This window comes from Labeo rohita, chromosome 24 (assembly GCF_022985175.1).
Source record: "Labeo rohita strain BAU-BD-2019 chromosome 24, IGBB_LRoh.1.0, whole genome shotgun sequence".
NCBI classification, from domain to species: Eukaryota; Metazoa; Chordata; class Actinopteri; order Cypriniformes; family Cyprinidae; genus Labeo; species Labeo rohita.
In genome coordinates, this window is record NC_066892.1 from 24,748,359 (window position 1) to 24,762,148 (window position 13,790).

The following is a 13,790-nucleotide window of genomic DNA, read 5'->3' on the forward strand; positions in this document are numbered from 1 at the left end:
CCAGGCTTTGGCCCGCAAGACGTCCTTAAGGAATATGGCCACATGCTTTTACAGACATCATTTGTGAGAAAACGGATTTCAGGGCACGACTTAGAAGTGCCACTCGGTTAGGCGGTTTGCCAACAGAAGCTCTCGTTTCTTCGCAATCTCAAAAAAAACATGGAGGCCATGATCACCCAGATGACATGAAGTCTCTTTTATTTAATTAATGTCATCCGTATCCTTCAATACACCCAAGAGGTGCTTTTTTCTTTCTTTTGTTCTTTCTTTCTTGGGAAAAATAAATAAAAAAATAACAAATGTATCTTCACGTTGATTAAAATATTTATTTAATATGATTATTTATGTTTTTGTGCTTTATATTATATATAGTTTTAATCATTTTTAAGTCCCTAGAGCAAAGCAATATTCACCCATCACGGAAAACGAGGACAGTGCTGCGCGTAACGGGAGGCGGGAGCGGGCGCCATGACAACGCCCTCAAACCAATAACGCAAAGCGATGAAGGACGTCGTAAATACAGACTGCTCGGTGTTGGAAAGAGTCGGTCGCTGTGGTCCGTTGTTAGTGCTGGAGATCAGCAGCAGTGTGTGTGGAGACCGCGCTCGATCAAACTCCTGCTCTCGATAGATCGGGATAGGAACGAGAGAGTCCTGCTCCAGAAGTCTTGCACATATAAACGACTGATTCATATACGAGCTTGAGAATTAGATGCTTGGCCAGTGTTTATGTCTCTGGCTAGGTTGCTAACTGGCTGATCTCTAAATGGAAAGAGCATCTGAGTTTGTCTGATGTGAGTATGTGAGCCGCTGAGCGTCTGGGATACAATGTTTCTCATGTTTCTTTTTTCGGAGCGTCTGACGCGCTACAGAGTAACAGCAGCGCGAACGCTCCAGCCTGAACAATGATTTAGAGTAACCGATCCAGAGACTCCTGCAAGACTGACTGAAGAAACTCTCAGGTTTGTTGGCAGCTTTTTTTTCTTCACTGTCCTGTTGATACGTCTGTCGTCCAGCCAGTCCACGTTTGGAGGTCGTTTCTTAGTTGTAGTGAATGTAAATGATACATAAACTGTTTTTAAACACGGTGTTTACTATTCATTGAAAACCTCGACGTTTCTGAGGAAAAGACTCGGGAATTTCTTACATTTAGATTATTTTAGTATCTGTATTGTGAGTACATGTCGTTTAGAACAGTTCAGTCTCAATAAAACGTGTGGAATGAAAATACATTACGTGAAATTACATATATGTGTGAGTGGTATGTGTAAAACTTAGTCTAGCTGAGAAGACAAGTTATAACAGACTAACTGATGTATCATGTCTTGCTCTCATCTTGTATTCTGAAACAGCACAGCTCAGGAGATCATGAAGAAGGTTTCAGATTTCTTGGCACTGATCTGACACTTGAAATAACATGATATGATTCAGCTGCTGACCTCAGAGCAGTCTGAAAGATCTCTGGATTATAATGTGATTTAGTAAGCATTAACACCCATACACTTATTGATCAAGCTGAGACTTTTCAGATGTATGGGTAACTGTGTGTTTATCCTTTTAAAAGACTATGAAGATTTTTAGGTTAAATATATGAAGGTGGCTTAGTTGCTGTAACTGGTCTTTATTTCTTTCATCTTTTCTAGTTAGTTTTAATTGGTGCTACGAAGTGATTGATTCCTTTTTAAGAGCAATCTTGAAAATAATAAACAAAATACTGCTTAAAATGCTGTTTAGCATGCTGTATCTTATCTAGTATGTTATCCACGAATTGTTATTTTTCTAATAACACCATTTGCTTTGATTTTAATTTAAAAAATAGACCATACAGTTTGCCTGTTTGCCACCTCCGTCTGCAAATATGTGCTGTAACTTGATCATTCATTTGTCAGGATGCAGAGTGAAAGTGAGAAAGCCACACCTGTATGATAAACCGCAGCTCACAACATCAAACTCACTATCAAGTGTTGACATTTTATTAAGCCTTATTTTTCAAGATATGCGTGTTGCACAATCCCCAGTAGTATGAAAAACAAGACATGAAAGCTTTTCTGACAACTCTGCTTTTGTCAAGATAATCTAGACTGTGAAGTTTGTAAATGTGAGTTTTCATGCATCCTCCTAATGAAGTTAAGACATCATGTTGGCAGCTGACAGAAAGAGTGTCTGGGTGCATAGTAATCGTGAACACAAGGCAAACATTGTGTCGGATTTAACTGGAGCATTTGTTCGATTGTCTCTATACAATACACTCATTTGCCTAAATAACTTTCATACATTGGGGGTTTGTGTTATTTCTCCGGGAGTCGTTTTAAAATACCACAATCGAAAGCTTTTAGAGAAGCTATAGAGGCGTCGTAACCACATCATTGAGTTTAGGATTCAGGTGTCAACTTTGAATGGGAATGTGGTTAATCAGTAATTTAGAGTGTTTTTATTTGTTACTGTGTGAAAGAAAATTTGTTTCCATTCATCATTGTCTGTGCAGGTTGCTGGACTGAGGCGGCTCAGTTGTGGATGACTGTTTTTGTGATCAAACATTATTGACTCCTGCAGTCGATAACCTTGGCAACTGCAGTTCTTCACCCGGGCGCCTGCAGCTCAGCATGTGCAAAGCTAATGACAAGGCCATTGTGAAATGCTTAATGTAATGGGAATAAAGTTAACAAAATCTACTCAAACTTAGACTCCAATGTGAAGAATTAGAGCCCGGTAAAAAAAATGTTACGTTCTTATCTTTAGCCTTTTGGTGATATTCAATATAAATTTGTTTGTTTTTCCTCTTCAGCCAGAGGATTCATCATTTCAGCTAAACAATCAGTGTTACCAAGTACATTCCAAATGCTTATAATTAGCATTAAATTAAAATGTTCTGAATGCATGTTATTGATCTTCTTGTGAACGATTCATCCAATTTAATTTAATTTAATTTAGTCCCACTATTGTCTGCAAGCACACATTCACATCGGCCAGCATTTTTGAGTGCTATGCCAGCATCTCGGAAATCTAATCAATAACTGACAGTTAGAAACAAGTCCCACCCTTTCTTTTTCAATAATTTGTTACTCTTGGATGCATGTCACAATACAGAAGAAAAGATATGCCACTACTTCCGATTCATTGTGATTTTTATTAATAAACAACAATAATTATCTACACATCTTTTGCTAAAAAACTGCAGAGCAACTTCAGTCAGGATTTTTGTGTGTGAAACATTTAATCAAAATTCTAACTGTTTCATTGAAATAAAATATGTGAAATGGTTCATTGACCAACTCAGTGACATGTTACATCATGTGTTGTATGTCTTCAAACATCTGTTTTAACACTAACGTATTGCTTGTCTTGACTTGCAAAACAAGGAAATATTGTGGCACTAGTATTTAGGAAACTTGTTCATCATGCAGTTTGCAATCAGTTTTGCACAATCATATGTTTCTGTCCTGAGTTTGAACCTGAGATATATTCAGGAAAAAGTAGGGCAGGACTAATTAATTGGATTGTAAAAAAGAGGGCATTTCATACCTTAATGGGTCTAAGTTGTTGTAAAGGAAGGTTTTAAAAAGTAAGACGGAATTATGACATCAGCTACAAAAGTTTCAAATGACCACATTTTGATTCTGAAAAGATGCATTGATTTTATTTGGAATGATATGAAGTGATGAATCATTCACAGAACCAGAGATGTGAATTAGAGATGTAAATAGGCAATTATGTTTTTACACTGACTTCAAGGGCTAAATAAATGCAATCATTCAAAATGTTGGGAGCAAAATCCAGTGCTGGCTCATTATCACTTCTCCATACTCAGAGTTCCTCCTCAGAACCAGTTTGTTCATCTGTGCTGACTGTTCTAAGATGTGCAACCTTTGTTTTGGCACATTCTGAGCTGCTTTTTGGTGTTAAGTGGCAATCATTGGCCCTCAGGCCTGAGTTTCCTACTTTTCTTCACTGCCTGAACGGTGGGTGAGAGGGAGGAGATAGTTTATGAGTAATGGTGTGGTAATTCAAAACAGAGGCCTGTGGGCAGGATGAAGTTGTTGGAAATGAAAACATTTCATCAGTGAAGTTAGTAAATTTGTCTGTTTGTGAATGGGCCAATCTGGTTTTCTGCATTAGTGTTTCCCAAATTGTATTTGTCTTGTATACATTCATAGATCTGTTAGTAAGGCACAAAACTAGCTTTATTAACACCAAACCAGAAACTATAGTTATTCAAAATAATTTAGCATTGTGATCTACCTCTGTTCAGTGTAGGATATATGGATAAAGTTCTATCGTGTTTTTTTGTCTTGCTTAAAAGTCAATGTAAGCTGCCATTTGTAACTGTGGAAATGTGATTTTCCCATGTATAATTCAATTTACTTAAGTAATTTGATGGATTTCAGTGAGGGGAAAAAAAAATGTAGGGCTGAGAAGCCACTTTATCCATGGATAGTCAGTGGGATTGTAAAAAGAGTCCAACACATTCGTTTGGAATAACATATAATGATTAAAGGAGAAGTTCACTTCCAGAACAAAAATTGATAGAAAATGTACTCATCCCTTTGTCATCCAAGATGTTCGTGTCTTTCTCTTTCTTTCTTTTTCTTTCTTTTTCTTTCTTTCTTTCTTTTTTTTTTCTTTTTCTTTCTTTCTTTCTTCAGTCAAAAAGAAATAGTTTTTGGAGGAAAAGATTTCAGGATTTTTCTCCATATACTGGACTTTGATGGTGCCCCCAATTTTGAACGTCCAAAATGCAGTTAAAATGCAGCTTCAAAGGGCTCTAAACGATCCCAGTCAAGGAAGAATGGTCTTATCTAGTGAAACAATCGATTATTTTCTTAAAAAAAAAAAAACAATGACAATTTATATACTTTCTAATCTCAAACGGTCGTCTTGTCTCATCTGCCTGAACTTTTTTTTTTTTTTTATGGTTCATCACAGTTAGGGTATGTTGAGAAAACTTTTAAATGACCCTACATCGCTGCAGACATACCGACCCAGTGTTTACAAACTGAACATGCAAAGATCAAACACAAAAAAAACTTTTTTTGAAGTTGGAGTTAAAAATGAGATGGGAGTTTTTCGACATACCCTAACTGTCATGAACTGGTTCAGGCAGATGAGACAAGGTGAGTGTTTGAGGTTAATAAGTATATAAAAAATATATGTTGTCTTTTTGTTTTTTTGTTTTTTTTCTCCGCTAGATAAGACCCTTCATCCTCGGCTGGGATCGTTTAGAGCCCTTTGAAGCTGCATTTAAACTGCATTTTAGACGTTCAAAATTGGGGGACACAGTATATGGAGAAAAATCTTTAAATGTTTTCCTCAAAAAGCATTTTTTTTTTACGATGGAAGAAAGAAAGATGTGAACATCTTGGATGACGAGGGTGAGTAAATTATCTGTAAATTGTTGTGCTGGAAGTGAACTTCTCCTTTAAGAAAGTAAACAGGGTCAGTTCAGATGTCACACTAATCTATATGACTTAACTGCAAAAAAATGATTATTTAAAATAGATTTATTAATTTTGAAATGTGTACATTCTGTTTTATGGGTTTAACAAAGCAGGATAAAACTTCCTATGGAACTGCAGAAGAACCCATAGTTCGGGATTATTGTTCTAGTCTGTTAAAGGCTTTTAGTGGCCTTCAGCTTGAAATCGGAGAAGCTGATCATTTACCGGAGTGACTTAAACCATTTGGAAGGCTTGTAAGGATGTTTGAGAAAAGTAAAATCTAATTCTCTTGTTATTTTTCAGTGTGTGTGAGTCCTGATCTGAATCATACCCCCACAGGCTTATCCTACTGAAGTCTGAAATGAGCCCTATAAATGTCAAAGTGAAAGAATCAGCAGGAACCTTTGCAAAATGCTTTCGTTTTCCCTACCAAACCTTTCAACATGTCATTCATTTAAAAGAGGCCCCTGCGTCCTGAAATATTATGATTGAGTTTCCGTGACTGTGGGTGGACACGGACCTGACTGCTGGAGCAAGAACTCCTTAATCTGGTGCGGTGTGAAGCAGGCAGCGCGTGCAGTGAAGCTTGTTTGCTTTCACTCTGCCAATCTGTACTCAAACCAACGGCAGTGCATCACGTAGACCAAGGCTTTCCTTGACTGCCTCATTTTTCCTGAAGAGAAATGTGCACAGTTTATCTTTGTCTCTGCTCAGTGAGTGAAAAACCGGGGATGTCATTCTGTTAAATGGCACGCAGAGATCATATCGTGTTCAGTTGTTTTATGAACGTTCAGTAAATCTCGTCCTCTGTAATAGGCGGTATGCACAATCTTCTTATCGAGATCTGTGTTAGCCCTCTTCCTTTTGCTGCATTCCAAATGAGTTATTTCCCAGGTGTTTAAACCTTAATTGCTATTATATTTATACAGTAAATCAGTCTTCTCCGACAGCTTTTTCTTACAGTGGACTGCAGTTATATCCACCCAATGTTCTTGCCCATGGTACATGTTGAAAACATGAGACTGCACTCTTGTTTATGGCGATGATGTAGTAAAGTCTGTTGGGTTTAATATGTCCCACTAAGTGCAGGAAAGAAAACTGTGCATGTCAAATAATCAACATGTAATGTATATGTAAATGAAAAATAAAACGCTTTGCTCCCTGAAAATTAAGCCTATTTTTAGGACCATTAAGATGTTTTACATTGGCGGTAGAACTTTTGCATTGATTAGTGTTACATTAACTTTTAATGAGAATCTAATGAGAATTGCAGAAAAGTTCAACATCTGGGCAGTGAGAATTTGTAGGGAAACTGTTCTTAATTGTCAGTTTTCAGAAAAGCAACTCATAATAGTCCTTAAATATTCCAAAAATAATTGATTTTGAATCTATTTTGATTTTGAAATATAACCAGGACATTGTTTAGTGAGATTTGCCATGAAACGCCACTGTCTAATAAGGGCGTTGCAGGCCTGATTTCTGAGTTGGATTCTCTCTTCCATCCCCCAGCAACACTGATCTTACTAGGTCAATTAAAATGCACAGAAATTCGTCAACATGCTCGCTAATCACACCGACTCGTCTACTAATGAGCACAGCCCTCGAAAGCCATTGCTTTTAATAGGCATGGTGTAATGAGCTTTAATTGAAAATGGCCCATTTGCATGGTAAGCGGCCATATAAAGAATTTGGTGCTAACGGTCTGATTTTCTGCATGGAAACTGTACTTGGGTGGTAATAGCCTGTTTTACCATAGTCTGAAAGTGACTGAGCATATTAGGAGAGCACCACTTGTGGATGCCCGCTTCAAATGCCTTATTTGCATGACTGTTGATGTGCTTCATGAGTGACACCTCTGCGTCAGATATATTCACACGGTGCTCTGTACAGTGCTGTTTCACCTCCCCACTTTGTGACACCAGGCTTTTTCAAAGAGGAATCTTCAAAGAGAGATTAAAACTTACCAGGGCAACTCTGATCAAAGGTTAAACTACGCTCAGCACGACTCTTCAGGTAATACACAGAGGAGTGCCGCAGTTTGAAAGTAGAAAGAGTCTCACTTGATTTGCAGGTGATGGAAACAATCACAGATCATTTGCTTGTAATGTTGACAAGCAATATGGTAAACTGTTTCTGTAACGTACTTCGATGTATTTCTTAATGTTTGTTCACTTTTCTTATCTGTAGTTGTTAGGAGCTATTCTGAGGGGAAATATGAGCCAGCACAGTCTGGTACAGAGTGTCTCGCCGTTTATTGGTCTGGCAGAAATCCATCTCGCTACAGTTCGGAAAGCAATGCGTTCGCTCAAATGACCTGAACATTTCCAATTTGTTAAACGTTTCAAAACAACACACAATCTTGGTTTTGCTTAGAGGTTTAAACCCTGGGAACAGAGAAATTTCAGGTTGGGAGAAATGGAAAGTAGCTGTTCAAATAGTGTGAAGTTGTCCGTAATAGGAAATTGGCATGTTCTTTGTTCCATGCTGTAGCACCGGTAAAATGCAACTTACTATAATGTTTGTTCTTTTTGTGTGCTTCTTTGCAGGCCAGCTTTTATGTGCATCGCCACTGTGCACTCCAGAGCAATGCCTATGAGAATGTCTTAGCCCGACGAGCACTTGCAAGGGGGGACTCTGCTAGTTTTTTACCCTTGTGGAAACTCCAGGCGATGAGTCGGCACTAGTGATGGAGATCCATTGAGTCCTGTCCCTGACACTACTCGTTGCCCTTTCCCCCTTTACCCTTTACCCCTGCCCTGCCTGGCTAGTGCACGAACATGCTGCGCTTCCTCCCACTCAAGCTTGGCCGTTTGTACCGGTGTCTGAAGCTTCTTTTTGTCATTGGGCTGTTTGTCATCTTGCTGATGAACACGCACAACCTCTTCGCCTCTTTCCAAAAGAACGAACTCACCGACCGAAGGTTCATCAACCTCAACAAGTGCCCAGCCTGCTTTGGCACCAGTTGGTGTCGCAAGTTCATGAATGGACAAATATCCTTCGAGACATGGGGTCGCCTTCGCTTCCTGGATGTCTTCAATGTGAAAAACGTTTTCTTCGCCCAGTACGGGGAGCCTCGTGAGGGTACACGGAGGATTGTACTCAAGCGTTTGGGTTCCAACCAAGAGCTTACTGATATTGACCAGAAGATTTGCAAGCGGGCAACGGGTCGACCTCGTTGCGATCTTATCCAGGCCATGTACAAGACTGAGTTTGCCCGACTTAATGGGGACGTCAGACTCCTAACCCCGGACGTCGTGGAAGGCTGGTCAGACCTAGTTCATTGTCCGTCCCAAAGACTGCTGGACAGAATAGTCAGGAGGTATGCTGAGACAAAGGACTCTGGAAGCTTTCTCCTCAAGAACCTTAAGGACACAGAAAGGATGCAGCTGCTGATGACCTTGGCTTTCAACCCAGAGCCCTTAGTGCTTCAGGTAGGCTTTTTCATGTTGTCTACTAACCCATCTTTCACTGACAGACTTCCTGGGCCTGTAATATATTGTCTGTGTTATAAAAGCCAGATCATAACATATGCCCTTGAATTGCCCTTGATAATTCTGCCAGTGGAATAGAACCTGTCAGTTTGGTGGGCTGCAAATAGGCTAAAAAAATGCCGCTGTAAATTATAGGGTGTGCTACTTTCCCTGCCTCTCTGTTTCCATTTCTGGCTGCGTAGTTTGTAAGCCACAATTCTCGAGTTTGAAGTCCTGCCCCTGTAATCTTGAAGGACCTCAATTGGGAAGTGTTTAATTGCAGCCTTATAGACCAAAGCTGATGGATTTGTCTTGCCTTAATGCATATTTTAAAGAATTTTCAATTATTTAAAAACGTAATGGTCATTATGATTTTATTTCTTAAACTGTGCTTATCGCCTTAATCGCAAAGGCTGCCTGGTAGAATAAGCTGGCTTCCTATCAGCACAGTAATAACGTATCTCACGATCACTGTACTGTTTTGGCCTTCATATCAGTGAATTTTCTCCTGATGTACCGTGCTACTTACCATGTTGACGTGGTGATGATAATAAGGGCCACTGTCTGACCAGTTTTCAATACTGTTTTACAATTGGACGATCGATTTCAATTTCACTTGTCATTGACTGCAGCTGGTAAATGCCCAGAACAACAAAGGAACACAAACCCTGTGAAGACATTTGGTGTCTTGCTGACCTCTAATCTATCACAAGGTCCTGGCATTTGCTAAACAAAGGGGAGATCAGCCCAATCTATAAAATCTGATTAGTTGTGTGTGGTCCCTGTCATTCGGCGTCCTCCTCCTTTGTCTCTCTATTTGTTTCTCACTCTTTGTTGCTTTTTCTGCAGTGCTTCTCTTTAATTTGTAATACCATTACATATCAGCTCAAAGCACCCTATGATTTATTATCCAGTCCTCTGGTCCACTTCCAGGACCTCTTCTCCTTCCGTCTATCTGTAATTCCATCAATCATTATTCTATTTGAGCTGTTCCTGCATGTTTTCCAGTGCTCATAAATAGTTCATTCAGTGCTGAACTTGTGAACCATTGGCATGGGAAACCCCATTCCCCCTGGGAGTTGTCTGGATAACCTGAACTCTCCGAGCACCAGAGGAGCTTCTGGGAGACCCTGAAGGGTGGCTTAGTGCCTTTGGCTGTTCCTTACAGAAGAAACACTGTCATATTTCAGGAGTAGAAGGAAATGAGTGGTTGTGTACCAACTCATAAAGAATTGATTGCATCTATGCTGAGTGTTTACCAGTTCGGAGAAGATGCTCTTTTAGTTAGACATTCATTGCTGTTTCAAGTAGAACCTTGTGATGGTAGAAACTACTGTGGTAGTACAATGATGATATCAGATCATAATTAACATATTTAATCATTCATCCATATACATGGAGTAATGAGTAAGCTACTTTAAAGGGTCAATTTACTCAAAAATGAAAATTCTGTCATTAGCTAATTATTCACCCCCATGTTGTTCCAAACACGTAAAACCTTCCTTCACTTTCATAACACAAATTAAGATATTTTTGATAAAATCCGAGAGCTTTCTGACCCTGCATAGATGGCAACACAACTGAAACGTTCAAACGGCCCTGAAAGGTAGTAAGGACATTGTTAAAATAGTGCATGTGACATCAGTGGTTCAACTGTAATGTTATGAAGCTACAAAGAAGAGTAAAAAAAAAAAAAAAAGACTTGATTCAACAATTTCTTCTTCTTCGTGTCAATTGTCACAGCCATTCACAAAAAAAAAATATTTAAATGCTACTAATGAAAAGGATCTACTACACTGCAACTATTTATGTGAGCGATATTAAATGTATTTACCTGGCACAAGAAGATTTTCAATTAGTGTGCTAGCTTTAAACAGCACTACATACAATGAATAAAATTAGAAACTAGTCTCTGTGATTTCACAGCACTACGTACTGTATGATAAATTAGACTCTTTAAGAGAGAGTGTTTTATTATTACCTCACTTGGTTGTAAAGCTTGTTTAAATGCAGTTTATAACAAACAGAAATGTAAGTTTTTGTTGTGCTAGACTACTAGTTTTAAGCAAAAGTTGCTTGGTAATAGGAAGGCTACAGTACATTAATTTTAAGCAGGTGAGCTTCTGCCATTTTTCTGACAAATTTATTTGCATACCTGCACAGTTAATGTATAATAGTCTATAGTAGGGATGCACAATGTTGGATTTGCTGATATTTTTCAACTCATTTTGGCTGATAACCAATGGCGATACCGATATATTTCCTTTAATTGGAAACAACAAGAAGTCTCTCGTGCAGAAATTATAAGCAAATTATTTTTAATTTTAATTAAGAACTTAATTGTTAGAATTAATTGTGTGCGTGTGTGTGTATACATATACATACATACATGCATACATACATATATATATATATATATATATATATATATATATATATATATATACATACATACATACATACATACATACATACATACAAATATATATATATATATATATATATATATATATATGTATATAATTACGGTGACCGGGAGGGGACCTGATTGGTTCACTTAAGTTTGTCGTGGCCACGACATGTAAACTCGTGGGAACGTGATATTGTGTCGTGGCCACGAGATATTTATAGTGATTTTTGGTACGTCTTTCTTTTTCTTTGTTTGGTACTGTAATTAAGCAATCCATAATCACCTCATTTTCTGAGAATGAATTCAAGCAGAACTTGTTTTCTCTCATAAAACTTCTCACTCCCACTTCTTTTGCTCTGTATTTTTGTAAAATACCATGACGCCATTCACCGCTGCTTCAGTTTCCAATCTACTGTGAGGTTCCTGGCAGGAAAGCGGCCCTTCCTCTCAGCTGTGTGAGAAACCGGCCTGTTTTTGTCAGTGGAAACCAATCCTCGGCGCTGTTGTAAGGTTGGCCCACAACACGCTCCCCTTTTCTGTCCGCTGAAATCATGGTGCTGCGAGTCACGTGGATGGCAATTCGTCCCAAAGGAATAAATATTTTTAGAAAGCAATACGATGGCCAGAAATAATGAATCGCGTGCGATATGTAAAGGCTTTGTTTTAAAAGGGCCAACAGTCCTGCCATGAAAATATGCTGAAGCCAACCTTTGTTTATTTTACACCCTTCGCATAAACTATAAAATTTTCCTCTTTCAACCAGCCAGATTTTAACCTTTAAAGCAGCATTATGCTTTGTTCTCTGCTGATTTCTCGAGTAGGTTGAGATTCTGTGACCCACATTCTTTGCAGAGACTGTTATTAATTCACACTTTCATGAGCCGGCGTTCTCTGCATTTTATCTTCTGTCTGTGAAGCCGTGATGCATGAGGTCATGTGCGATAGATGTAGAGGCTGATTTAGGTGACCTTGCTCAAATTTAGCCAGGAGCATGGTACTTTGTTAACAGCCCCCGCGTTAGCATAGGCTCTGCCTGCTCAGCCAGCTTGACAACAGGACATGACAGGCCTGTGGGGTTAACGCAGTCAAGGGTGCAGTGCTCGCCTCCAGAATGGTTGCTTGTCGAGACACTCCTCCCTGCACCTGACATAGTTTGTGAGTTCAGCTGGAGAAAAAAATGGCAAAACAGTACTTCTGAAAGCTCCCCCTGGATTGTGGAGTCAAATGAGGGCAGGATTTTGGTAAAGTAAGAGCATTAAATAAAAACAGCATGAAAGGTTTTCAAACACAGCCAGTCATTTGCCAGTTAGCAGATGATGTTTAAACCACTGCATTTGCACATTGTCTGCTGAATGCGTAGTGTATTCCTTAACCGTTTTTAAACATTGATATATGTGTCTGTACAAACTCCAAGTCTACTTTCTCAACTGCCATTTTTATGAGTTTTTCCAGGCTAGGTAAGTAACGCTAGCTAATTTAAACACTGTGAATAAGGTTTACATTTACACAAGGCAAAATTGCATTAGATATTAAGACTTATTTTCAGAGAATATAACTTGCATTAAATTTATTTTCTTACTCCTTTAGGAAAGACTAAAATAAGTGAGGTTTATGCTCAAAACAACAAATAAATCTACTGTAATTACCTCAAGAACATCATGTGCACAGTGTGTCATGTGTGCTGCTTTATGGGATGAGTCAGCTTTCGTAAGCACACAGTTTTGTATTTTCTAAGTACTTTGTTTGCTTCTAAATCTTTTTTTTTTTTTTCTTTTTTCCCCTCAAGTTTGGTGGTTGTTTTGGTTCAAGGTTGATGCCCTTTTAGAAAATGAATGACAAGTGTTTTTGGTCACTGGTGCCTCCCACACTGTTGTAATCCTGTCAGCTAATAAAACTCACACCTTCAAAATGGAGATGTGGTCTGTCTAGTGTATGGTGGTCCAACTACACAACAAGAAACAGACATCTGCTTACCACCTCAGCCGTTTTACACACACACAAAAAAAAAAAAAAAACCTTCATGAGCAACTCAAATAATTTACCTTCATGAGCAAATCATTTACAATGTGATTATGGCCTGGTTTCACAGACAGGGATTAGACTAAACCAGGATTAGGCCATAGTGCAATTAAGACATTTAAGTAATTTTTATAAACATGCCTTAGAAAAAAAAAAAAATACTGGTGTTCATCTTGAGACAAAACAAAGGCACTGATATATTTTCAGATTGGTCAGTGCAAGGTTCTTTCAGCTGAAACAGCTCTGACTTACGTTTTACTCTGGAATTAGGCTTCTCAGTTTCAACATTTTGAACAGTAGGGCCTTACAATCGTTTTCTGTTTTTCAGAAATTCTTTTTTTTTTTTTTTTTTTTTTTTTTTTTTCTGATAATCAAATGGGGGCATTAAACATTTATTTATTTTAATTAAAGGATGATTAAACCCTTTTATTTGTTGCCAAACAAATGGTTTTCTGTT

General features: G+C 38.4%; 1 protein-coding gene across 3 annotated transcripts in view; it reads left to right on the forward strand.

Annotated features, from left to right (window-relative positions):
• The first annotated feature begins 516 nt into the window (after nt 1-516).
• Nucleotides 517-13,790, forward strand: part of dipk2ab (divergent protein kinase domain 2Ab) — a 35,787-nt gene continuing 22,513 nt past the window's right edge. The window contains exons 1-2 of one of the 3 annotated variants that reach the window (XM_051098483.1): nt 517-961; nt 7,981-8,865. In XM_051098483.1, the coding sequence (XP_050954440.1) occupies nt 8,212-8,865 (654 nt within the window). In that variant the 5' untranslated portion in view covers nt 517-961; nt 7,981-8,211. The remainder of the gene's footprint in view (nt 962-7,980; nt 8,866-13,790) is intronic. The other 2 variants (XM_051098484.1, XM_051098485.1) reach the window with 2 other exon arrangements.